Raw genomic sequence first — 27,647 nt, 5'->3', positions numbered from 1 at the left:
TCCTTGGCACTTCTTCGAGCTTAGCGAGGTTCCCTGGAACGAACATGCTTGAGAACCCCTGCTCTAGGTGAGAAACTCTTATGTGAACTCTTATGCCACTATGCAGAAGCTTCTGTCAGTCCCAGGGGTACTTTCTGACGGTGGAGTCCCACCACTGTGCTTATCCTGCAGCCTCACGATAAAATGAACGTTGCAATGAATCGTCCAAATTGCAATGCACATTACAGTAAAAGCTCGATGATACGATCACGGCTAATACGAATTTCCGGATGATACGAATTTTCCTATGGTCCCGGACGAGCCCCATTACTTTGCAACGTGCTAGAGAACGGTTGTTACGAATCGATTTTCAGCCTGCGTCAGTTGATACGAATAAACGCCGCCCACCGACGGCCGTGAAAGAGAACAGCGCGCAGTCACGCGCTTTCTCTCCTTCTCTTTTGGTGCGGAGGCGCGGCGCCGGACAGCGCGGACTCCGCGACTGGGCGCGAAGAGTTTGAAGCGGTGGCGCTTCAAGAAATAAATGCTTTTTACGTACATGTGCCTGAGTGAGTTCACCTCTGACTCTTTAATTTAGCTACAGTCGAATCTCGTTAATTCGAACACGCTTATTTCGAACATACCGCGCACCGACAATGCTCTTAGCAGCGCGCCAAATAATGCGGCAGCGCCTCCGAACGGCATTGCTCCGACACCGCCATAGAGCAAAAGCTCGGGAACCCCTCAATGCCGCGCGCCAAGGAACAGGAAAAAAAAAAAAGGAAATTTCCCCCTCTCTCAAATTGCAAGGTCGCCGTTTCTGCATCGCGCCGGAACAAGCGTGTACGTGCCGACTAGAGTATTCTAGACAACCGTTTTCTAGCACACACTAGTGCCGACGTCTCAGCCACGCGGATAAAATGGCAGTGAACCCTTCTCCTCTATTTTCTAGTCACGTGTTGACCTTGCATTCTGCGGCAGCAGCGCAGAGGCAAGCAGCGGCGGAGGCACAGTCGGGCCAACGAAACTCCCACGCCCGCAAACGCTTGCTTCCCGATAACGGCAGAAAACGAAACTTCAGGGGGCGGCTAAAATAAGCTGGCGCCAGCACGGCGGCGGGCGCGCACGGAGATGTGCGCACGGAGTCGAAGGTGAGAGAGCTACGAGGGAGTTGAGAGGGAGGGCGAGGGGAGCCACCGAAGCGGCGGAGTTGACACGGCCAAATCCGCTTCCCTGCCACCCTTCTCCCTCACCTTCGACGGTCTCCGCGCACACCCGTGTGCCGGCGCCGCCCGCTCGCTCCCTGAAGCTTCGTTTTCTGTTGTTATCGGGAAGCGACCGTTAGCCGGCGTGGGCAGTTTCGTGGCCCGCGCTTGCTATGCGCTTGCGCGCCGCGATATTTCACGACTCGCACCGTTCGTGCATCGTGCTATGGTGCACGAATACTTCAAAAATATGTCCTTTTAATTTGAACAAATTTTCGGGCCCCTTCGAGTTCGAATTATCGAGATTCGACAGTAGTTTTAATTGTGTTTCGATGATACGAATTTCGTCTAATACGAATATTTTTCGTGACCCCGTGAGATTCGTATCATCGAGCTTTTACTGTATATACAAATTAGAACCAAAGACTGAATCACTCCGTAGCTCTAGAGTCAGCCTGAGGTTGCCTGTTGGGCATTTGGGCTTGCATTATGTTGTACTTCCAGTCGGAAACTGCATTAAACGAAATTTTTTCAAAATTTAGCTAAAGCAAAAATTTAGTAGAAACTAGTTAATCAAGAGAAACCAGCACAAGATATTGTAGAGCGCAATGCTTTTGAAGGAGACTCGTAAAGTGCCCACTACTGGCTGTGGTTTTTCGTGTACACCTGTGACTAGAATATGGGCAACTCCGACAACACGAAGATTTTGAATGTGCCGCTATTTGGGCACTATCGCCAGAAAATGGTATCATGTGCAACTCGTGGATCATGAACCGACATGTTGGGACCTGTGGAAAAGTACCTTTTTGGTGGCTTTTCAAGGCAACGCACTAGAAAGATGGGATGCTGCACTACGGTTCAGATATACCGTACTTGTGGCTCTCTACTTGAGTACTGTCTTGAGAAGCGTCGTCTGTGGTATTCTGCAGAACCGAAGCTGGCGTCTCCTGCAGTTGTAGCTTTGGTAACACAAGGGTTGTGTATCGACATCCGTAGTGAAATCCAGCTCAAAGGTCCAAGAACATTTGATGACTTTCTGAGCTGTTGGCACAGACCTCAGTGCCAACAGTTACATTGAGAAGACCACCAGGTGGTAGAACAGAAAAACTTGATTCTCATAACCTGAGTGAACATCTAGAGTCGGTGCCATCATTGAGTGTGAAGATAGCTTCACAAACAAACACCTGGAAAGCATCGATCATGACTTTGATGATGGTGAAGGACCAGTTACCGAACTTCACGACACACTACTTCGACATAAAGTGGCTACCATGGATCACAAATGCCAGAAAAAGAGCTACAGTGAGACCGTGTATTTAGTATCGTCAAACTTACTGTATACCCCCATTAAGGTACCTAGATGGCATTGAAGTGAAGGTACTCTTGTACAGTGGGGCTTCTTTCTCGATTATCACCAAGAGTCGAGTGTATGCCGGTCACTTGCATGCTGGTAGAAGATTGCATGTCCAAGCATATGATGGGTCAGTGATCATGCATAGTGAATGGAAAGTTGTGGCTATTGAATTCCAAGGACATTATATTACCAGTGAATTCCCTGTGTCGCGTATGATTTTCTTTTGTACCGCCTAGGGGACATGAAGGAACTTAAAATAATGGGACAACAAAGTAGTGGCTGAAGACACCATAAGAGGAGAAGATACTCGGGAATTACCTAGCGCAGGGGTTCTCAAGCATCTTGCCCGGGAACCCTGCTAAGCTCCATGAAGGAACCCCCCCACCCAAATTACCCGAATTAAATTGTCCGAATTAACCGAATGTTGAATTATTGAGGGTATCAAGAAAACAATAAATAAATGCTTACTACTGTCAACACGCTTTTATTTACTGAATGAATCAGCAAGTCTTGCTTCTATTTCGCACAAGAGCAGTGTGGAAGCTGAAATTCTCATCTCATGACTGATTAGAGCTAGCAGCGGCAAAGGCCTCGCGACATCCTTCGCAGCGCGGCCGCGGCGCGGGTCTTCACCTGAGACATGCTTTTCACTACCGCGTGCACATCCCGATTATTTTTTCGCTAGTGAGCTGGTCGCCAACAAATTGTCCATCCATCACGATGTAGCCGGTGCTCTTCATCTTCGACAGCTTTGCACTAAGTCAAAGCGAAACTACTGCTTGCCGCAACCGCTGTGGACGAAACTGTGGCCGTTATCGACGCCATCATGGACGGCGACCTTGCTGTTCAGAAGGCAGGCGGCCGACGCACGCACCAAGTCAAAACGAAACTACTGTTTGCTGCAATCAGTGCGCACGAAACCGTGGTTGCTATCGACGCGATCATGGATGGCGATTACGCTGTTGTGAAGGCACGCAGCCGACATGTGTACCGAATCAAAACGAAACTACTGTTTGCCGCAACCGCTGCGGACGAAACTGTGGTGGCTATCGACGCGACCATAGATGGCGACTACACACTTATGAAGGCAGGCGGCTAGCCGCCAACACGGTGTTATGCGCGGCGATTAATGCAAGAATAAAGGCTTTGGGGCACAATTAGACACGAAGCGTTCTGCCGTTGCTGCCAGTCACGTATCGCGTACGATTGCCGCTGAGGACCATAGCGATGCGGACTGCTCTGCTTCGTTTTTGTACGCTAGCACTATTTTTGCACTTTTGTGGCGCGGATTTGCGGTGCTCCGTACATTTATTTTTTTTTATTCCGCCGACGTATACATCCGTGCGCACGCTATCAGTACCTACCCTATCTTAAGAATGGGAGAAATGTGCATGGTGGTAAGTTACGGCCTCCGAGATTCAAGTGCAAAAGCTTAGGCGCGCTGCGCTTTTTCGGAGGTTGGGTGTCCACAAGCTGCTGGCGGACTTATTGTGCAGTTTGCGCGTTGCTGTTATGCATTGTGATGTGCTTTTTGACACTCGGGCATGGAGGTTCTTTGGATGAAGCGCACCTCGTGCTCGCCGTCTTAGCCACTTGGCGAGCACGGAACCAGGGAAAATTTATCAGTGGCTCGCGGAACCCCGAGCAGGGGCCTGCGGAACCCCAGGGTTCCGCGGAACCCAATTTGAGGACCCATGACCTAGCGTGTCGAGGCGGATTTTCAACGAGGACCACACCAAGACATGGAGCTTACTTACATGCATGGGGAACTGTTCTCCAGCGATGAAATGACATGTCGTTCCTTTCGAGTTCGCAGATAAAACAGTGGCTCATAGAACCCCCCGTTAATATGTCCAGAGATAAAAAGGTGTTGCCGAAAAAGGAGTTGCTGGATGCAGGTATCATCCAGCCCTATGTATCACCATTTGCTCTTATAATTATTGCACCAAAAGAAGATGGAACGTTCTCCGTCTCTGTTCAGACTACCAGGCTCTCAATCGTCAAGCAGAATTTATAGCTTATCCAATGCCGAGAATCGACAACATCATTGACGAAATTGGTAGTTGCCATTGTTTTTCACAAATAGATCTCTGCTAGGGCTTTTGTAAGATCCCATTAAGTGAAGAAACGAAAATTTACACCGTATTTAACCCCTTTGGACTTGTTTTAATACAACCGCCTACCATTTGGTAGGAAAACCTCCCCTGCTTGGTTTCAGAAGATTCTGACCTACATTGTGAAACCTTACTTGGGCACATTTTGCAATGTTACATCGACATCATCTCCTCAAAGACAAACAGGAGCACAGTAGTCATTTTTCAAAAAGTCTTCACGCTCTCAGCCTTGCCCAACTCAAAGCCAGCTTCAAGAAAAGTGAATTCTTTCAAAATAAATAGTATTTCTTAGAAATTCAACAGCAAGTCTATGTCAAGCAATATGATTACCTCGGCGTATACATAAACAAAGGAAAGAATTACTCAAGCACCCACTAAGTTAATCTGTAAATAAAGGGGAAGCGGAATGCAGCAATAATGAAACATAGAGCACTGTTTGGCCACAATAAATATGAGGCAGTGCATGGAATCTGGAAAGGAGTAATGGTGCCAGCGCTAATCTTCGCGAATGCCATTCTGTGCCTAAAATCGGATATCTTGTCAGGGTTGGAAGTTAAGCAAAGGTCTGTAGGCCGGTTGGCTTTGGGAGCCCACGGTAAAACCACAAATGAGGCAGTGCAGGGTGGCATGGGTTGGGCCTCTTTTGAAGCCACAGAAGTACAAAGCAAAATTAGTTTTGAAGAAAGACTCTGGAACATGGATGAAAATAAATGGGCAGCTAAAGTGCACAAGTGTCTGTACCTGAAAAGCGTGGACATAGAATGGAGGAAAAGGTCAAGGAAGTTGGCAACTAAGTACAGGATAATTCAAACTGTAAATAGACAACCAGGAGGCATCATAAAGTTAGAGAAATAGAGACAGTGAAATGGATGCAAAGAATGCAAACAAAAAGGACCATGGAGATTTACAAGAATGAAAAGAAAGAAATTAGAAGGGAAAATTTGTACGATAACACAAAGGGCAGTGCCTTGCTATTTGAGGCTCGAGCTGGTTGCCTAAGGATCAAAACATACCAGAGCAAATATTTGGAACTAGATGAGGCATGTGTATGCTGCAGTAAAGATCCGGAGACCACTCAGCACATCCTAATGGAATGTGAAGGATGAGAACAGTAGGTAACATACACCTTGCAGAAGTGCTTGGATTTAAAGTGGACTGAAGCATCAACCGGTCAGCAGTCATGATATGCAAGAGACGGTTGGAGTATTGGTGGAAAAAAAAGCAGGGAAGAAATTGATATACTAACCGGTTCCGTTACAAGCATGGATAGCGATAGAAGGTAGATAGAGAAGTTTTGAGGAAAAAGAATTATGGAGATGTATAGAAAACTGCTAGAATGTAAAACAAGTACAGTGTACCTGAATAAATCAAGCAGGCTAGGTGACTGTTTGTCACCGCCCCGATTCAAAGGGGATGCCAGTAAATCATCGTCATCATCAGTCCCTCTGGCACTTTGCACCTTCCGGTGAACCAACAGTGGGACCTTCAGATGCAGAAAGGTGAATTTTCACTTAACATTCTTGAAAATGGGTTGCTGACATTGCTTCTTTTTTTCTTAGAACCAAAGAGCATGTCTCTCAGAGTACTTAAACAAATGCCAACAATTCATTGTTTTAATCGCGACTTTGACTGATTTGTATTACAGCGCCACTTTGGACTGTATAGTTTTGAAACAAACTGCCCTCTTCCCCTTGACTCAGATGTACTTTTGCAACATAATCCTCTGAAATTATTAGCCATGGGACCCTTTTTGAAAACTGTGGCATGACTGTTTGCACGTGCAGGAACCCTGTGGATGAAAAGGATGTGCTCTTCCACGTGCCTGAACATCTGCGCAAGTCAACGTCCAAGAAGTCCGAAGAGATGCTGTCTAATCAGATGCTTTCGGGCATCCCGGAAGTTGACCTTGGTATTGAGTGAGTGCCCTTGGGAACTGCTTATTTTCTCTATTTTTGTTCATTTTTCGACAAATATGTAAAAAAGTCAAAAGTGCAGGAATGCTTCTCATTTGCGCTATCACTTTTCTTTTGACGTTTGGTCCATACCAAGTGAACCATTAATGTCCTATACATGTCCATAGAACATCATGTTTGAGACATTGCACACATCCTATCGATATTGTGACATAAGGATGAAAGTAACAGTGAAATCTATTTACAGCTGATATTACAAGAAACAGGCAGCACAGGCAAGTCCCTAACGTTGTTGTCTTCCGACACCAGCTCCCCTTCTCGTGCCCTTCTTCTTCCACCTTGTTCCCAGCGTTGTAACATATGGCCCTCCGGCGTGGAAGCACCGTCCCGGTGCGTCTTATGTATACGAAGACTGGTAGTGTTTGAGGCGGCCAACATGCACGACGTCACGGGGAGGCTAGGCAGAGCAAGCGGGAGTCGTGACCGGGGAGATTTCGTATGTTACAGCTGTCACCTGGCGGAGGACCCGGTAAGGACCAGCGTAGCGCAACATTAGCTTTTCTGATAGGCCAACGCGGCGGCTAGGAGACCATAGAAGGACAAGGTCCCCGGGAAGGAAATTAGCGTCATGGTGGCGACTGTCATATGTGCTCTTCTGCTTGTTCTGGGAAATAGAAAGGCGACGATGAGCAACTTGACGTGCCTGTTCGGCTGTGGAAATGACGTCTCGGGCGTATTCCGACGTAGAATCCTGAGCGATGGGCAGGACGGTGTCGAAAGGCAATACGGGGTCGCGGCCGTACAATAGATAAAATGGTGAGTAACCTGGCTGTGTCGTGACGCGGCGAATTGTACGCGAATGTGACGAAGGGGAGAGCATTGTCCCAGTCACGGTGGTCATCGGAAACGTACATTGATAGCATGTCGGTGATGGTGCGATTAAGGCGCTCAGTCAAGCCGTTTGTCTGCGGATGGTAGGCAGTAGTGAGCTTGTGCTTGGTGGCGCAAGAACGGAGTAGGTCGTCCACAACTCGGGAGAGGAAATACCGGCCGCGGTCTGTAAGAAGTTGACGAGGAGCGCCGTGATGAAGGATGATGTTGTGCAAAAGAAACTCAGCGACGTCGGTCGCGCAGGATGTCGGAAGAGCTTTGGTGATCGTGTACCGAGTTGCATAGTCGGTAGCGACAGCAATCCACTTGTTGCCGGAAGCGGATATAGGGAAAGGTCCAAGCAGGTCTAACCCAACGCAAAAGAATGGTTCGGATGGCACGTCGATAAGTTGAAGGCGACCAGCTGGGAGTAGAGGTGGCTTTTTCCGGCGCTGACATAGCTCGCAAGAAGCGACGTAGCGGTTGACGGATCGGTGTAGACCGGGCCAAAAGAATCGCGTCGTACATGATCGTACGTGCGAGAGACGCCAAGGTGACCAGCCGTGGGTACATCGTGTAACTGAGAGAGAATGGTGGCACGCAGATGGCGGGGAACGACAAACAGCAGCTCGGGACCACTAGGGTGCATGCTGCGCCGATACAACGTGCCGTCCTGGATGAGAAACAGTCGAAGGGAGGGGTCGGACGGCGCAGACACGAGCTTGTCCATGACGTCACGTATGTAGGGGTCACGGCGCTGCTCGGTGGCGAGGTCAGCGAATGCAGAGAGCGAGGGAACAGGAGCAGGAGTGTCGGTCGCACAAATATCCGGAGGGTCGACAGGATGACGTGACAGACAGTTGGCATCTTGGTGTAAACGACCTGACTTGTAGGCCACGATGTACGGGTACTCCTGAAGTCGCAATGCCCAGCGACCGAGGCGGCCTGTAGGGTCCTTCAGGGAAGAGAGCCAGCTGCGTGGTGGTCTGTAGTGACTGTAAATGGCCGACCGTATAAGTATGGACGAAATTTCGCGACGGCCCAGACAAGTGCAAGGCACTCTCGCTCGGTGATAGAATAGTTGCGTTCAGCAGCAGAAAGCAAAAGACTTGCGTATGCAATCACACGGTCATTCCCTCGCTGACGCTGAGACAAAATGGCGCCGATTCCATGACCACTGGCGTCAGTGCGGACTTCCGTAGGCGCACACGGGTCGAAGTGCGCCAAAATTGGTGGAGATGTCAACAGGGAGATGAGTTTCGAGAAGGCGGTCGCTTGCTCAGGGCCCCAGGAAAATGAAGCATCAGCTTTAAGAAGTGCAGTAAGAGGTCGGGCGACTTCCGCAAAGTTGTGAACAAAGCGGCGGAAGTAAGAACACAGGCCCACAAGCTCCGTACATCCTTGGCGCTGGTCGGTACGGGAAAATTCTGCACAGCCTGCACTTTATCTGGGTCTGGGCGCACACCAGATGAGTCAACAAGATCGCCAAGGATAGTGATTTGGCGGTGACCGAATTTAGATGAATTAAGTTGGAGGCCAGCATTTCGAAATACAGAAAGAACTAATGAAAGGCGCTCGAGGTGTGTGGCAAACGTAGGAGCGAAAACGATGACGTCATCTAGGTAACAAAGACAGATGGACCACTTGAGTCCGTGCAGAAGTGCGTCCATCATACCTTCGAACGTGGCTGGGGCATTACACAAGCCGAAAAGCATGACTTTGAACTGGTATAGGCCATCCGGTGTTACAAACGCTGTCTTCTCGCGGTCCATGTCGTCTACAGCAATCTACCAGTAGCCGGACTGAAGGTTGATGGAAGAAAAATATTTCGCACCGTGAAGGCAGTCCAGCTCGTCATCGATGCGGGGGAGAGGATAAACATCTTTTTTTGTTATATTGTTCAAGTGCCAGTAGTCCAAGCAGAAGCGCCAGGTGTTGGCCTTCTTTATAACTAGGTCTACAGGGGACGCCCACGGGCTTGAAGACAGCCCAATTATTCCCCGAGAAAGCATCTTTTCGACTTCCGTTTGAATAACTTGTCGCTCATGCAAGGACACCCGATATGGTCTCCGGTGAATCGGATGGGCGTCGCCAGTGTCAATGACGTGTTTTGCAATGGAAGTCTGACCTAAAGGGCGACCATCCAAGTAAAAAATGTTGCTGAATGAGGCGAGCAAACGATGTAACTGGTCGGCGTGCTGAGGCGCGAGATCAGGAGAAATCATGTTGGAGACGTCGGGTAAGGTAGTTCGTGAAGAAGGCGATGAAGCATCTTGAGACGATGTTTCAGTCGTCAAGGCCGAGAGTTGGTAGTCTTCGCAAGATGACAGTGTGCCTAAAGCTATGTCTTGCGGTAGAACGTGGCTGTATGGTCCGAAGTTTAGAATAGGCAGGCACGTAGAATTGTTCGTAGCATTGACGACAGTGTGAGTAAGCGCAATGTTATGGGTCAGGGGGATGTCCGAAATAGGAGAGACGATGTAATCGCCGTCAGGCACAGGTGGGGATGGCGAAAGAACGACGCACGTCATAGCTTGGGGGGAGAGACGAATGTGCTCGGTTGAACACAATCTGTTGGAAACTTCCTCAGGAGGGTCAGAAGAGCAGGGCAAATTGAGCTGAACAAGTCCCGCGGAGCAATCAATCAACGCCGAATGCGCTGATAAAAAATCGAGACCCAAAATAACGTCGTGGGGACATTCTTCCAGAATAGTGAAAAGGACAGAGGTCTGACGGCCGGCGACACTGACACGAGCAGCGCACATTCCTATGACGGCCGGCGTTCTGCCATCAGTGACCCGCACAACACAGGACGTAGCAGGTGTGATGACTTTAGTCAGGCGTCGACGAAAATGGTCACTCAAGACAGAGATGTGCGCGTCAGTATCAATTAAAGCTGTTACAAGGACACCATCCACATACACCTGAAGTAAATTTCTATCCGTCGGCAGGGTCAGCAGAGGAATTTCAGTCCGGGTCGATGTAGCAGCGTCACCCCTCGGAGCTGCACCCGTCAGTTTTCCGACGAGCGCCGGTACATGGGCGACGGCGAAGAGTAGCTGGGCGAGGCAGGGGCTGTCGAGGAGAAGGCGAACGACTCGGCCATGTAGGTGGCGAGGTCTCAGCACGGTGGTAAGGCTCTGTGGGTTCTTCCGGCGGCGGGTGACTACCTGGTGAGCGATGGTCTGGTTGGAATGGAGATCGAAATGAGCGTGTCCAGGTGTTGCGGCAGTGATGAGAAATATGGCCAACATGTCGGCCGTTAAAGCAAATAGGCCTGTCATCTGGTGTTCGCCATTCCATTGGGTTAGGATAGGGCCGTGAGAGGTACTGCTTCCGCGGAGCCGGGACAGTAGTAGTAAAGGCGTCGGATCGGTTGATGGGGCAAACGGAGGGAACACCAAGGTTCGCCAGTTCTTCGCGAACGACAGACAGGATTAGGGAAACTGTCGGTCGAAAATCGTTCGGAGCATACGTCTGGGAGTTCGAAAATCGTTCGGGGCATACGTCTGGGAGTTAACCGGCGATGCGGCCTCTATCTTTCGGTGAACGATGCGCACAATGCTTTCAGACGTGGTCGGCTGAGGCGAGGAATGGTCTTCGCACGATGATGTAGCGGCTGTATTCGGAAGACGGGTATAGTGATGGACAATTCGACGGCCTTTAGCTTCTTCGAAACGTCTGCACTTATGATGTCGTCGATGCTGGTGCAGTTCTTGTACACGAGCAGGTTAAAGGCATCGTCAGCTATGCCCTTCAGCACATGGTTCACCTTTTCATCTTCCGGCATTCGCTCATCCACCTTGCGGCAAAGGGCAAGAACGTCCTGAATATACATCACGTATGACTTGGTTGACGTCTGGGCGCGAGTTCTGAGTTCCCTCTTCGCGGCTCGTTGTCGCCCAACTGTCCTCCCGAAAAGGTCGCAGAGCTTTTTCTTACATTGCTCCCAACTTGTTAGCTCCTCTTCGTGTGTCTGAAACCAGACCCTTGCCGTGCCGTTCAAGTAGTAGATTAGATTGGCTAACATAACGGTCTGGTCCCACGTGTTACTTTTGCTGACACGCTCGTACAGCCGGAGCCAATCTTCGACATCCAGGTTGTCGGTCCCCATAAACGTGCCAGGGTTGCGGCGCTGAGCCAAGATGACGGTTGGCATGGTGGGCATCGTTGTGGTCGCCGTTGTAGCCGCTTCGTCAGTCGGCATGGTGGTAACGGCCAGGCTACGTCCGCTTTGGAGCTCCGTCTCACATGAGATGTACCCCGCAGCTCCACCAAAATGTGACACAAGGATGAAAGTAACAGTGAAATCTATTTACAGCTGATATTACAAGAGACAGGCAGCGCAGGCAAGTCCCTAACATTGTTGTCTTCCGACACTAGCTCGTGCCCTTCTTCTTCCACCTTGTTCCCAGCGTTGTAACAATATCTATACTTCTCCAAACAACATTACAAATACGTACCATGGATAATCTAAGTCCCATCCAGATAACGTTGCTGTAACGTTGAAAGGATGTTGCAGCTGGACATAAGTGACGTCTAATAGGTGTTCATTTTAGGGATGCAGGAGGTCCATAGAACATCTAGTGGATCTTTCCTGTTGACGCTGTAATGAGCTGCATACCTGCAAGTGCCATAGCAGATGTACTATCGAATACAAATGAAATGCAAACAGCAGAGTGTGTGGCCGAAGCATAACTAAAAGCACAGTGTGCGGCGTTGGCCAGCCATCATTGTTCACTTGCATGTGGTTTCGATGCGGAGTGCGGGGCTGCTTGTCCTAGTGCGTATTACGTCACGTGTATTTTGTTTGAAGCTTGTATTCTCATCCCGTCATTGCAGTGCCATTCCTATCTGTGACTACTGTTAAGGTGGCTAGCACTGTTGCGCATCCAATGCAATACATTTTTCGTGCTATTCAAATTACGATTAGACACTGGCAGCTTTGATGGTGGCAACAAAAGCAAAGCAACGCACGTTAGCAAGCTGGGTGCATGTCAACTATATCACGCTACAAATGTAGTGATTGTGCTAGCCACCATAACAGTGTACTGCCAGGTGGGTATGGCACTGCCATGGAGAGATGTGAAAACAACTTTCGGACAAAATACGGGTGACGTTTATCGTAATAGGGCGAGCAGCACTGCACTCTTCCTTGAGGACTACATCCCCACGCATGTGCACAATGACTGGCCGACGACATGCACCGTATACCTTTAGTTATGCTTCGGCCACACACTCCGCTGTTCGCATTCAATTTGTCCTTGATAATACATCTCTTGAGGCATACTAATGGCACAGTTACCACCATTGTCGGCATGTAGCTGGTGACTTTGTTTGAAATGTTTTGTTAATGTGTAAACGTGTGAATGTGAAAATATACATTGCAACACTTATTAAGCTGAAATCCCTAGATGACTCATGGGTTGAAAAATCCTATGTCCGGTGTTTCAGCACCAAAATTCAATGGCACCGAAATTGGGGATTGAACCTCGACCTTTGATGGGAGTCGGACCCACAATCTTTGGTGTTAGGTCGAAGCAAATTAAGGCACAGTTCATTAAGATATAGTTAATTGAGGCACTCTAATACGACCTTTGTTGGGAGTCGAAACCACTTGGAGATATGGGCGAACCGGCCACATCCCCAAGTTATCTCCAAGTCGGATTCCAATTGACATGGTGAAGGTAGAGAGTCGAACCCACTACCTTGGGTGTTAATTAGGGCGAAGGTACTTAAGGCAAGTTAATTAAGGCACTCGAACTCGACCTTTGGTGGAAGTGGAACCCACGACTTTTTAGTTAGGTCGAAGCGAATTAAGGCACAGTTCATTAAGATAGAGACAATTGAGGCACTCTTACCCACGACCTTTGTTGTGAGTCGAAACCACTTGGAGATATGGGCATACCGGCCATATCCCCAAGTTATCTCCAAGTCGGATTCCAATTGACATGGTGAAGGTAGAGAGTCGAACCCACTACCTTGGGTGTTAATTAGGGCGAAGGTACTTAAGGCAAGTTAATTAAGGCACTCGAACTCGACCTTTGGTGGAAGTGGAACCCACGACTTTTTAGTTAGGTCGAAGCGAATTAAGGCAGAGTTCATTAAGATAGAGACAATTGAGGCACTCTTACCCACGACCTTTGTTGTGAGTCGAAACCACTTGGAGATATGGGCATACCGGCCATATCCCCAAGTTATCTCCAAGTCGGATTCCAATTGACATGGTGAAGGTAGAGAGTCGAACCCACTACCTTGGGTGTTAATTAGGGCGAAGGTACTTAAGGCAAGTTAATTAAGGCACTCGAACTCGACCTTTGGTGGAAGTGGAACCCACGACTTTTTAGTTAGGTCGAAGCGAATTAAGGCAGAGTTCATTAAGATAGAGACAATTGAGGCACTCTTACCCACGACCTTTGTTGTGAGTCGAAACCACTTGGAGATATGGGCATACCGGCCATATCCCCAAGTTATCTCCAAGTCGGATTACAATTGACATGGTGAAGGTAGAGAGTCGAACCCACTACCTTGGGTGTTAATTAGGGCGAAGGTACTTAAGGCAAGTTAATTAAGGCACTCGAACTCTCGACCTTTGGTGGAAGGGGAACCCACGACTTTTGAAGTTAGTTAGGTCGAAGCGAATTAAGGCACAGTTCATTAAGATAGAGACAATTGAGGCACTCTAACCCACGACCTTTGTTGGGAGGTGAAACCACTTGGAGATATGGGCATACCGGCCATATCCCCAAGTTATCTCCAAGTCGGATTCCAATTGACATGGTGAAGGTAGAGTCGAAACCACTACCTTGGGTGTTAATTAGGGCGAAGTTACTTAAGGCAAGTTAATTAAGGCAATCGAACTCTCGACCTTTGGTGGAAGTGGAACCCACGACTTTTGAAGTTTGTTAGGTCGAAGCGAATTAAGGCACAGTTCATTAAGATAGAGACAATTGAGGCACTCTAACGCACGACCTTTGTTGTGAGTTGAAACCACTTGGAGATATGGGCATAACGGCCATATACCCAAGTTATCTCCAAGTCGGATTCCAATTGACATGGTGAAAGTAGAGAGTCGAACCCACTACCTTGGGTGTTAATTAGGGCGAAGGTACTTAAGGCAAGTTAATTAAGGCACTCGAACTCTCGACCTTTGGTGGAAGGGGAACCCACGACTTTTGAAGTTAGTTAGGTCGAAGCGAATTAAGGCACAGTTCATTAAGATAGAGACAATTGAGGCACTCTAACCCACGACCTTTGTTGGGAGTCGAAACCACTTGGAGATATGGGAATACCGGCCATATGTTTGTATGAGAAAAAAAATGACGTAACTTGGAGATATGGGAATACCGGCCGTATTTTTGTATGCTGAAAAAAAATGACGTAACCGAGACCGAAAGCATAGAGACAAAATGCCGAAAGTATTGGCTTTTGCGCGCGGTGTCCAGCAGCAATGTTACTAGACTTCCAGCAGTGCGTGCAGAGGTCGTGCTAAATTGCAAAATAAATACAGTCATAACTGAAATTCTGGGTTTTATTACTACAGTTGAATCTTTTCAGAATGAACAGATGGATATTTTGCAATTCAGGTACACATTTTCTCTCTCGTAGGATCTCGAACATGCAAAGTGATGATGTCAAAAAACAAACTAAATGCCCCGCTGCAGAACTGTAACAGGCAACAGCGCGACCTTTGGCTCTCCTAGCTTACCATTGTTAGGCATTAGAGCTTGTATTTCTGCGGCATAGTGCGTGTATCTACTCACAATGCACAATGTACGATCAATGTGCGAAAGCTTTGAATGTGCAAGAGATGTCCAAATCACAAAGACATTCGATGTCTTTTGGATGACCCTTGACTGCCACGTACTAGTCGAACATACTATAGGTTTAAGCTGGACGTCGTTAAATGTCTTGGATAGTTGGTCTTTTGTGGTACATCCAATGGATATTTATGGTTTGCTGGGCATGGACCAGAAGAGCGTATTTTCTTAGCCATGCTAGAAGCCGTATGATGGAACACGTGTAGCTTGTTTACTAGCTGCTTTCTGTATGGTCTGAGAACTAATACACATGCAGTAAATTCACGTAACGGCAAAGTCTTCAGAAGTGCAAAAAAATATTGTATGCAATACAGTCACTGACCACTTTTTGGGCACCATACTGGGAAAACTGTTAGCTGAGTAGGAGGCGAGAGCTCGTGCTCGGGCAGAAAACTCCCAACTGAATTGGTGTAACAGAGGTTAAACTGGGTCGTAAAGTTAAGGTCGCACACGCTGTCTCCATGCTTCAAGAACACGTAACACACATTGGGCTCTGATGGTGGAATGTGAAGTGCTTCAGTGGCTATTACAAAATTTCTTGCAGATATTACAGTCGATCCCGTATATATCAAACCCGGACATATTGAATTATTGTCTATATCGAACAGTTGCAACATCCCTATGGAAAGTCCTCTCAAAAATATAGCACATATCGCCTACAATAGCACTTAGTGTGCTGCACACAGGTTGCACGGCATGATTGGCACCACGCGGCAGCAGGTACTGCATTTCATTAAAGCAGTACAGGTATCGCTTGGTAGCAGATTGTTGTACAAACCTGCACATGCGCATCGGGGAAAGCCGGACAATTGGCCAGCTCTGACGCTGTGGTCTTTGCCAGAGTTTCCAAATGCTGCCTGCGCACCGTTGTGCGAGAGAGCCATAGTTTTTCAATGCTGTGGCAAAAGGTAAGAAAATACCTCGTGTGTATTTCAGGTAACATTTACTGTGGCACGTGTGTGACGTCTGCGTTGTCACATAGTCCATGACTCCATGACACTGGGCTTTGCAAACTGCCGACGCGATACGGGATCGCACGATGCGGGCGCGATCCAATCACCGGCTCGCATGCCGGCTCTGATCGTTGCGACAACTGCTTCCTCTTTCTCGCCGTATGATCAGGTAACGGTTGCGCTTTGCTTTCCGTACGACAGTCTAGTTTCAATCATCTTAAAACAAGCGTCGCATAATTACTGCTTGCAATCAGAGTGTGATCAAGGAAAAAACGGCAGATCAACTTCGAAGCAGGCGAGCATGCCGCCTGCAGCGTTAGTGCACCGTTGCCATAGAAACAGCCAATCGTAAGGTGCCTCTCGGTGTGCTGGTGCTGTGAGCCAATAGCAGGGCTGCTTGCATTGTGAACTTCGTCAGACCAGCCCCGATATTTATGTTTGTGCTTTTCTTATGTGGCCATTGTAGGCCACATAGGAACTTATAGTGGGAACATGGAGGAAGGAAGACAGTAGGAGAAAGCGTCACGTGACAATCTTGAAGCCTAGTCATAAATATAGAGAAGTTGGCCCTAGTCATGTGATAGACAAGCCGTACATTCTAGTTGGCCCGCTTCGGTTGCATCTGCTGCGCGGGTTTCGGAATAGATGCACATGGTAGGCATGACGAATGCATAATCCGAGGTTAGTGAAATTTCAAGCGCGTGCTTATGTCAGTCAGGTAATGCACTGAACCACCTAACGTTACGTAGACATGGCTCTCCGCTTAAGCAGCAGACAGGTGCCAAGGCTGTAACGAGGGAAGGCGTCGGATAACCGTCATTGTGCGCCTAACAACCTGAGGACCACCTCAAGGACAACTGGTCGCGTTTTGGGCCGGTTTCAGAGAAACAGCGAAACCTTTCCTCCTGCAAACATGTGCAGGCTACCAAGCCACCCTTCCGATGGGGATTCGTCATGTTGGACATCTAGGAAACAATGATGCCTTTAGCCCCCGCGAACATGTGCAGACGGTCAACCGAGCTTTCTTTAAGTTTTGAGGAAATGCGTTTGAAGTGAAGAACAACGCGTGCGGTAGTAGAAAACCACCTGTTCTACCGGTTAAACTTCATACGTGCCTCCATGCCTGTGACAGCAGATGGCAGGCGCCGCTAAAAGTTACCATGTAGTACCAAACAATCTCGAATCGTTTGGCAGCCATGTGGGCCGAATCCTATGCAAAAAGCACCGCGCGGTGCAGAAGGCCCCGGAGAGCGGGAGGAGCGGCGTCAGAGGAAGTTGGCTTGCCAAGGCTAGCGGAATCACCTGACACTCCCTCCTAGTTTTTTTCCTTCCTCCATGGGTGGGAACGAAAAGGCAGAACTTTGAGCTTTCGAACGATACCAAGATGGTGGCACCCAGTGACAGGAAAGGCTAGAGATGGCTCCGTGAACTCCAGTGTTTCTGCGTGATTATGGGCTCCTTTCTTGCCATCCACGCTGACAAAATGATTTTTTTCGCACACTTAGAGTGTGTTTCCAGCCAAATCGTTTTGATACAACATACATAGGCATTGTAGATGCCGAAACAAATGGTTTCCAAAGATGAATTCCCCCCCCCCCCCCCGCTTTTGTTTATTTGTTTAAACCTGCATGATATTAACCTCTTAAAATGTATGCGTTTGGGTCACGACTGCGAGAAATTTGCGTAAAGCGATAATTCGAGTAAAATAGCTCTGTTATAATGAGGGTTTACTGTATATTGTTGAGACTTGGGTAGCGTTTAGGCCGGTGATCCTTCAGCCAGAGGGATGAGTACGTCCGGGAGTAATAGCGAGAGAAAAAGAGGTTTTATTTTACAGTATTTACAGTGGCTCCAAATATGGAAGCCCACTCCATGGGAGAGCACTTTGAAAGTCTCAGCTCACTACATGTCTGAGCACATATCAGAACACGTCAGGACACACCACTGCACGCAAAGTGTCTCCTTATAAAACACTCGTCTTCCCTAGTTGACCCGACTAGGGAATCAGATGACCTTGATGCGGCCAATCAGAGGGGTCGTATTGTTCACTGAACTCCGCCTCTAATGTTTCACCTTCGAAGCAAAGACGAGGCAATCCGGAAACAGGGGGTTGACACTCCTTCCACGAAAGTCGGTGACTTAGTTTCTTGCCCTCCACCAGTCATCTTGCCAGGGTTGGGAGAATGGCCTTCACGCTAATCCCCGCTTCTAACGAAGGGTGGCGGTTGTGGTCGGTCGCTTCTAAGTGAGCTTCTTTGTCCGAACGTCACTGCCACTGTCGGGCCGCGTCGCCAGGTAGGCAGCTGCTGATGAAGGGGGTGGAATCGGGGGAAGCACCCAAAGAATGCGCACTGCCGAGTTGGGGCGCTTGTTTGCCCGTCTCGTCGGTGTCGGGCACTGTCGCCGTCTGGGTGACGCTGATGAAAGGCATCGGGGGAAGCACCCAAAGAATGGGCACTGTCGCCGTCTGGGCGATGCTCATGAAAGGGCCTGCCTCGATGGGAAACAATCAAAGAATGCGCCAGGCCGATTCGGGATGCAACAATATCCCTTTCCATGGATTTTGGCGCTCGTTCCATGCAGCAGTTAAAAACTGACGTGTTGCTGCATCAATAAGCTGTCAGGAAGCACTGGCCATCCTCACCACTGCGTGTAGTCGCACTTCTCTTTCTCACTGCAGCGTCATGCAGGCTGGTGTAGCTAGGTGTGGCCTTCACGATCGCATCGGTGCAATTTCGAAGGCCATACCTAGTGGTGCCCAACCTGCACCAGCTTGTGCACTGGGCCTCTTTAATTATCAGTCCCTCACATTCCCGGACTGTTTGGGACTGCTGTGCTGCATTAATCACCTAATCGGCATCTTTCTTTCTGTCTTCCAGGCTGTGCTCATTTTGCGATTAATTGCCACCTTGCCCAAGCCTAATGTGTGTCAGCCTGATGAAACAAGTGATTCATTTGTATCTGATCGTGCATTCCAACATATCAGTGAGGACCAGGATTGCCCGTGCTTTGTGGATAGGCAACTTAGTAGCCCTACTAAGGGGGGTTAAAACCCTACGAATTCAGTCTAGTGCCCTTGCAATAAACAGCAGCACTATGAGAATAGCCGAGAGGCACTGGCTGCGATTGAAGTTGGAGGAGGAGCCATGTATGTAAAAATCGGGGTGTCTACCATCAAGGAAAACCCGAAATTTTCCAGGAAGACACTGTCAATTTTCATCAAGGAAATTGAATCAAGGAAACTGCTACCTACAGGGGTTATGGTTAATGCAGTGGTATGGCAGAAGGAAACAATTGTTTCAACAAAATCTATGCTGTCGGCAAATTATGGTGCCTCTTGATGGTTTTGTGAGCGTGGCCTTGTAGCTGGAAACATGCATGAAATACACAGCACTAATCAGTGTCTTTCTTTCTGTGTCTTCCATGCTGTGCCATTCATTCCGTTTTGCCATTAATTGCCACCTTGCCCAAGCATGATGTGTGTCAGCCTGATGAAACATGTGATTCATTCGAATCTGATAGTGCATTCCAACTGACTGACATCTTACTGGTTAAACGTTATGGGCGGCAAGTAACTTGGCAAGCTATAAAACACCATTTTTTAATTGCACTGAAACTGCCAGAGATCATAGATTGCCAGAGAATTTTCGTCAACTGTCAGGGAAAACCTGGAAAAATTGGGGAAGTTGAAAATGCCAACATAATAGATGCCCAGCAAGTCGTAGAGTTGTTGCTCTCTCGTGTCCGTGTCTTTTTTTGCATTGTGTTTTTGCCAATGAATCACCAACACGCCCAAGCTTCCAGGCTAAAGTCGTAGAGGGCATAGTTATTTTCAGAATTTACAAGAGTAAAAGCAAGCTGCTCACAGTGCAATAAGTCCATTGTGAAAAACCAGCTTGGTCCCCCTGGGGAACACGCAGGGAGCGCATCCGCAACATTGAGGCAACCGAAGAGGCCAAGCTGAAGCTTATTCGGGATCGGATGGCCCGGAAGGAGCGCGAGACATCATTTGTGCCCACCAACATGGCCGTCAACTTCGTCCAGCACAACCGCTGTGAGTGTTCCCATTTCAACCCTTGGCTTGGCCACGGAGAAAGAATTTTGTCACCAGGGGGTCATTCATTATGTACCTTTACAAGTATCAACCCACCTCTGACCAATTCCTAGGATTGCTGAGAGAGACGATAGGTGCACGATTAAAGGAGTACAGGCACAAAATATTTCTCCATTATTTTTAAGGAATACCCTGCAACTATATCCTTGTAATTATTGATAGTGTGAAGCCCAGGTAATGCAACTAGTCCAAAGTACTGCTTCAGCTATCATTGCATTTGCTACCATTGCCATTGGAGGCAGTAGTCACATGATGTTCCAAACTAATGCTCTCACTCTGAAGGTTTTTATGGAAGAAACACTTTTTTGAACAACATTTTCACCTGTAGTTTATGTGTGTCATCACCCCAGTAAAATCTCTTGTACCAGTGGGTACAAGAGATACAAGCAGACAGAAACAGGCACTGTTTCTGTCTGCTTCGATTGGCCCCAGCTAATTATCAAATGCAGTAGAATTTCAGTACAGTTAAACCTTGATGTAACGAGGTTGTACTTGCCGTAAATCGTGAATTTCGTTAATTTGAAGTTTTAAAGTTTCAGCTGTGAAAACAGCCTCACGAATTCCCACAGCGTTCGTGGTAGATAGTATCTTGTTAGTGAGCACTTTAGAAACAAATCGCAAGAAGGTCGGGCCATAATGGCACGGCTATGAGCGCCAGCGCGTACGGTGCAGATCGCACCGAGAGCAATGCATCGGCGTGGCTCACGTCGTCTGAGATTTGCGTGTTGCGTCACGCAAAGCTGTAAATCTTGCACGCCATGGCTGACCGCGCTTAGTGTCCGTAGCCGGCGCCCACAAATTAAAAGCAAAAGTGTAAAAAGATACTGATATTCGCCTTGAGCTAGTCTCAGTTTTGCCAGAAGGGCAGAGCATTGATGGCGATAGCAACAATACACGAAGTAAGATTTGTAGTTTAGGTTCGGTGTCACATGCACTCAGGCAAGCATCAACAGGTCTCGCTCAATGACCACGAACACACTGTCACAATGTGAGCGAGAGCTTCGGAGTGTATCTCGGAAACTTGAGATTACGTGACCATAATCCTTTTACTAGAGGTGCTCGGGAATCTAGTGCGCACCAACCGTCTCGGCTTGGCCTTTGCATTTGCTGTGGAGAGATTACCTCCAAGATATGCCGTGTGGCTTGCGTATGGACGCACGCACTGGGAGGAGAGGGTAGATAGGTGCGCGATCTTACCACCTATCGCGTGCTTGGTCACGATACCGCGCGTTCACTCCCTCCCCATCCCCCATGCGCAGAAGAAATCGTCTGCTCTCGTGGTTCTCTGTGCCCTGCGAGCTGCTGCGTGCCCCGTGGCCTTCGCAAGTTGTCTACCAACGCGACAAATAGCGCAGTGGTGTTTCCTGCCTACCGGCGCGCGCACTTCGACAGCATTTTTTATGCTCAAACTTGTCATGCCGAAGGACGCTTGAAATAACTTTTGCCTCGGCTGACATTTTTTTAGTCTTTTGGTAGATTTACTAGCAATGCAGGCGTGAAATGGCCGAAAACTTCATTAAATTGAAACCATGTCACGAAATTAACTTCATTTTATTGCAAAGAAATACACTGTTTTCAGTTGAACTAAAATCAAGAAATGAAAGTAGTTCGTTAGATTGCGAATTTCATTAAATCAAAGTTCATTGTATCGTGGTTTGACAGTATATGGAAATCGCTTAAACACAACGAGAGCCTCTAAATTGAAAGGTGTTAAGTTTGCGTAATGCAAAAAAAAACTTTCAAATCCGAATGGAAATATTCCCAACTATCAGTGAACGCAACCAGAGAAGCAATCTCTCAAGTCCTGTCGCCTTATGCCTTCCGTGCTACGATTTGAACGCTAAGAAGGATTTCTCCTTGTCTAAAGAGTCATTCACCAACCAGGCACCCTTTTGAAGCTCTAAAGGATCTTTTATGAGAGGCAGGATCTGAAATGATTTTTGCGACACTGTCTTCTGTGCAGAAATCTATCCTTAAAATGTGGTGGCTCAGGGAGGCAAAATTTTGATAGATATTTAATGCACAGCCGTATACAGACCTCCGTACCACTCCATAGGTGGCCACAGCAGCCATGTTCTTGCCTTGATACTTTGCTGTAAGTTTGTGATATGTAAATTTAACAGCCATGCAATACTTATGGGGTTAACTACAGCCTTGGTTGCCCATATGTCATGATTTCCCTGTTTCATGCAGTCAACATTGACGATGGCAGCCGTTCTCGCCACATGCGGCGCCCGGTTCGTGAGAAAGAGCCTCCACCCCCAAAGCCTGTTGTGGTCATTGCGGAAGCCGAAGGAGTTGCCGACCAGATTCCGGGCCGCCTGGGCAGAGGTATGGACTGCTTCTGAAATTGCAGATATTTGCAGCAGCTGTTTTGCATGCCAGAAGATGAAGCCCACTGTGCTGCCTTCTTGAGGGAGCTAGGTCACATTGCAGCAGTGACTACCATCAAAACCACGTAATTGCAGATATGAAAATGCGGTGTAATTGCATTACATTTGGAAGCGAGAGAATTATGTCTCTGTAGACCATTTTCATGGAAGGAGGACTACAGGTCCAACCATTTATAACTAGTAGTGTGCGAATACTCAACAGTAGATTTATAACCGAGCACCGATTATCAGAAAAGTTAACGCAAAGGGCAGTGCTCACAAATTTTGTGAAAGAAAAAAAAAACAAAAAAACAGGTGCTGTTCAAGCTCGTGAGTCTACTCACTGCATAACAAAAAATTTGTTAGCTATCGGTAACATTGAGATTGGGATGTACCATATGCTTTACTCTTATCAAAGGGAACATCAAATTAGAATGCCAGCACTGATTACAACTCAGATCACAATGAAGGTCTGGAAATTTTTTATCAATAGAATGGTCTGCTGAACACAATCAAGTGCTTTTTACCCCATGAATCTGAAGAAGTGTTATGTGCCCTAAATATTTTCACTTGAATAGTGGGCCATACTGTGCTTTGTTGTAATCTTTTATTGCTTAGAAAGTTTTACTTTTAAGTTTTTCGCACAAAAAAAGGAAGGTGTTTTCCATCTTTATAGCAGGTGGGTTCTGTGGGTTATCGTCAGCCTGGGGTATAAGGCCAACGTGCGCGACAGAGAAAAGTGCAGATCACATATCCCATGCCTTGACCTCACTGTGCGATTGTGTACACAGTGCAGGCCGATGACGGTCGGCACCAACACTAAAGAGCAGACACCTTTTCATCATCGTTTGCTACCTGTTGAAGGTGCTGAAATCGGGAGGGCCATGGCAAGTTCACGCGATGGACCCCTTTGGAAGTCTGTGTCTACCCGCAGTTCAGTGCAAATGCGTCCGTAGCTGGACAGTCAGTGCACTATAGTCGTGCAACATATTCGCACCCGCCATATTCAAAGCTGTTTTTATGACGTTTTGTTCGAAGATACAACAGGACACCGATGTACGTTTAGAAGCGGCGTTCGGGATGAGTAGCCACCATCTGTACTGTGTGTCGCAAAGATGGCGGCCGTGAACAGTGTTGGTACCACGTCGTACAATCACTTTCGTTGGCAAGGCGGTTTGTTGGTTTTGCCAAGTGTCATGGTGCCGCTTCAAGTAGACTTGCATCGTTCAGCACCAAAATACTATAACTTCGAAATCAAATTAAACTTTATTACAACATTCGGGATGCTAAGGGCTGTGGTCAAAAAGCCGCTACACGGGCTTGACTAGGACCACGACCTAGTACAAGTGGCAGCGACAGGAAAGTACAGCAATGCAAAGATGCACTTCACGTAAACAAAGCAATTGCGCATAATAAAGCAAACAATATTCTCGGGCATATTGTGAGTACAGATCCAACAGAAGCATAATTACAATGCATGATGTCTAACATTATTGAGGCGATGAATACGCTCTATAGCAATAAACACAACCAAGGGTAGAATATATAAAAAAATACAAATGAGACAGACTGAATCACCTGGTATATAAAAAAAATGTACAACAAACATTAGCTTAACAATAGCATAAGAAGAGCAGTAAAGTGGCATAAACAAAATAGTACATCAAGTGTAAGTTGAACGCCGACAAAAAAAAGCCATGTAGTGCCGTAATCAATATTTTCAGATTGTTAGTTGATTAAAGTGAAAGGCAAAATAAATTGCAGAATTCTTTCCCGTAATTAGTGCGCCTGCACGGAATATCCCATGGTTGAACGAGACGAGTATCTGTGCTTTTGTCTTGAAATGGTGCTTATAAATTTATCACTTCTAAGGCCTGCGTGATACTGCTTCATAAGAATTGTGCGATAATAGCTTGGTATTGTAAGTAGATTCATTTCATGAAAAAGTGGGGCAGTGTGACTGCCATAAGGAACATTTGCAACAGCACGAATAGCCTTTTTCTCTATTATGTGTAATTTACGAAAAGCAATTTACGGAAAGCAAACATTGCTGGAAAGCAATGTTTCAACATGCACAGACCATGACATGTGTTCTTGAAAAGTTATACCTAGGCATTTGAGACGTGATACAGTGGAGTCCACTTATAACGATATGAAAGAGAATGAAAAATTTAATCATTTTGACCGATCATTGCTGTACAGTGGAACCCCGTTGATACAATCTTCGCGGGAACCAGAAAATAAAACGTATCATCCAAAAATCGTATCATCCTAAGCAAGCCGCAAAACGTAAGAAAACCGGCTTACTTGGTGACAAACTCGCTAGCAAAGCCTCCTGTGGAGTCGAGTAATACTGCTCCGCATAACATGTGTGTTATGCAGAGCAGCATCACGACACTGCACGAACCACAGTCAACACGCTTTTATTGAGCAACATTATAACAGCTCGCGAGTTTTCGCTGAACTTTCCTTTTTTCAAAGTCCGTAAACAACTTATTTTGAAAGATAACAAGTTCGTTGACATAGCTACAGAGGTTGTGGCACCACGAGACCAAGAATTCCGAAACAAATCAACACCGTAGAGTGCATGACACAGCGACTGGCGGATGAGGGCAGGCGGTTCATTCAGCCACATGCGCACAGCGTGTTTTTCCGCTAGTGTTGCTGGCCTTTAACACATTGTTCGTGGGTTGTTGGAATGTAATTTAATCTAGTACACTTGAATATACAGCTACGAGTTTCAGAAATACGAGTTTGCAGTCGTATCATCCAATTTCAGGTGAAAATGCGATCGTATCAACCGCATGAAAATATATTGCTCCTGTGGGGCGTTGGCCGGGAAATGAAAAAAAAAAACGTATCATCCCGAGAAACGTATTATGCAGAATCGTAGCAACAAGGTTCCACTGTATCTGGACTGCTGTAAAATAAGAAGAAAATACATTTTAAAAAAACCCTGCCGATCATACCGTTGGCACTGTGAAACAAAATTTGCCATTTGCGCTAAACCTAGACGTTGTAGAAAGTAGGCAGTGAAAAATAAAACCGTTATTTGTACCTCTAAACAGCGTGTAAAGCGTTAAGCGCTCATAAATAGTCAGAAATCTGCACTTGCTTTCGTGGGAAATTCAGGTTCACAACTGCGATGTGCACCGTGCCCAGCTGCTGCCCGAACACTGGCGGCAATAAATTAGCTTGTATCAGCTCAATAAGTGACTCAATTGGGGTCGATGTCAGATGGGCCATTGCGAATGTCGTTGAACAACGCCGCCGTCTGTCGTGACAACGATCGAACCGTCGGCAATGTCTTTGCAGAACGAGGCAGCACTATCTGCACTCCGAAACTTGAGCAAATTCAGATGAGCTAGTTGGCTGGTTGAGCCCTACATCATGCGAAGGTGATAGTATCGCAGAGGCGATCGTCCCACAATGTTGCCAAGGCAATTTGGTCGAACATTGTGCTCGAACAAGCTACTGCATCCGGTGCCAGCACAACCACAAACGCTGCACTGGATCGCAGCTTATGGTAAGCCCATACAGTCGAACCTCGTTATAGCAAAGCTACATTCAACCCGAAAATACCTTTATTATATTCAATATTCATTAGAAGCATGTATTGGTTACATGCTTATATTGGCGGGAAACACTTTAAATTTACTTCGTTACATCCACTAATGCATTACATCCACTAATGCGTTACATCCGTGTTCATTATATTGAGGTTCGACATCAACGAATCAGTGCTGCGTTTGTGCATTGTTCTGTTTCCTTATAAGATGCTTGTTCCTTCAAAGTTCTTGTTGACAGGACCTTCTGTCAACAAGAGCCATGACAAGGTCTTGCTGACAATGCTAATACCAGCAGCTTCTAACTTGCATTGAAAAATGTAAACACTGCAGCAGTTTTTTTTTCATTATGCAGGGGGCAAAGGATCGTCCAGGTCAAGAGGAAATGACGATGAAAAGGCCACGGATGACTTCCACTTTGAAAAGTTCAAGAAGCAGTTCAGACGCTACTAAGTCTCCGCTTCGAAAAAGAGACACAGAATTTGCACATTTTTCTCTGAACATCGTTTGCTTATCATTGTGTAAATAGGTATCTATATAAACCCTACATTCAGTCTTCATTCTTGTTTCATGTCTCTCGTAAATTCCTACCAGACAGTTGAACCCATAACAATCTCAGAAATTGCAATCTATCATTTATAATGACCATATTTCAGTGCATTTACAATTTTCTGACCCTGCCTATTGAAACTGCTTTCAGATATATAACGAATGGTTTTTCAAATCGCTGTACTCTTACAATGAACGCTTCACACCCGGTCACCATTTAGAAAGGGCACACGCGAAATACCAAAGCACAGAAGCACAACCCAGTTGGGTGCACACGCGTCCCGCTCCAGTCCGAACTGCGACAGGGATACGGCCTTCAAGAAGAGCGAGCTTTCGGAAGCTGCGAAGAAGGTCATGTGCTTTCAAGGCATACTGCAGGGAGGAGGCGCACAGCAGAAACCGCATGCCGTGCGCGATATCGTATGCCACGTCACTCTTGTTTTTGCTCAATTTTTCTTGTGGCACCACGTGCATTACGCCTGTTTCAACGATTTGGATTGACCATCTATGTCTTTTGATCATGGGAACACTCAAGCATTCCGGTTAGCGAGGATGCTGCACCGTTATCAGGAGATCATGGTTTGACAGTGCTTCATTTATGCGTTGCCAATTGCTGATAATGGTTCGCGGTGACCTTATACCTTTCGAACATCACATTTCTTTTTTGCCCGAACTGACATTGATAACGTACAGTAAAACCTCGATAATTCGAACTCAGTTAATTCGAAGTTTTGGTTAAATTGAAGAATTTGAGCGGTCCCGTCATTTTCAATGCAAATTCTGCTGGATAATCGAATGGCCCGCGCGGCTCTGTCCGAATAATTGAAGTTTCCGGCTG

At 47.1% G+C, this 27,647-nt stretch overlaps 1 protein-coding gene across 1 annotated transcript; it reads left to right on the top strand.

Moving 5' to 3' along the window:
• Positions 1-6,401: 6,401 nt before the first annotated feature.
• Positions 6,402-26,820, top strand: LOC119437571 (telomere length and silencing protein 1 homolog). Its single transcript, XM_037704576.2, has 4 exons — positions 6,402-6,568; positions 20,129-20,262; positions 22,516-22,653; positions 26,616-26,820. The coding sequence occupies exons 1-4, from the start codon at positions 6,417-6,419 to the stop codon at positions 26,711-26,713; spliced, it is 522 nt and encodes a 173-aa protein (XP_037560504.1). The 5' UTR covers positions 6,402-6,416; the 3' UTR covers positions 26,714-26,820.
• The last annotated feature ends 827 nt before the right edge of the window (positions 26,821-27,647 follow it).

This window comes from Dermacentor silvarum, chromosome 1 (genome assembly GCF_013339745.2).
Source record: "Dermacentor silvarum isolate Dsil-2018 chromosome 1, BIME_Dsil_1.4, whole genome shotgun sequence".
In the NCBI taxonomy this organism is placed as follows: domain Eukaryota; kingdom Metazoa; phylum Arthropoda; class Arachnida; order Ixodida; family Ixodidae; genus Dermacentor; species Dermacentor silvarum.
This window is presented reverse-complemented; position numbering and strand designations above follow the sequence as displayed.

Bases quoted from the DNA above. Each gene is read 5' to 3' on its own strand.
- LOC119437571 (XM_037704576.2), top strand. From the start codon at position 6,417: ATGACTGTTTGCACGTGCAGGAACCCTGTGGATGAAAAGGATGTGCTC. The intron at 20,263-22,515 runs GTGAGTGTTCCC...TGTTTCATGCAG, and splicing joins CTTCGTCCAGCACAACCGCT to TCAACATTGACGATGGCAGC. The intron at 22,654-26,615 runs GTATGGACTGCT...TTCATTATGCAG, and splicing joins TCCGGGCCGCCTGGGCAGAG to GGGGCAAAGGATCGTCCAGG.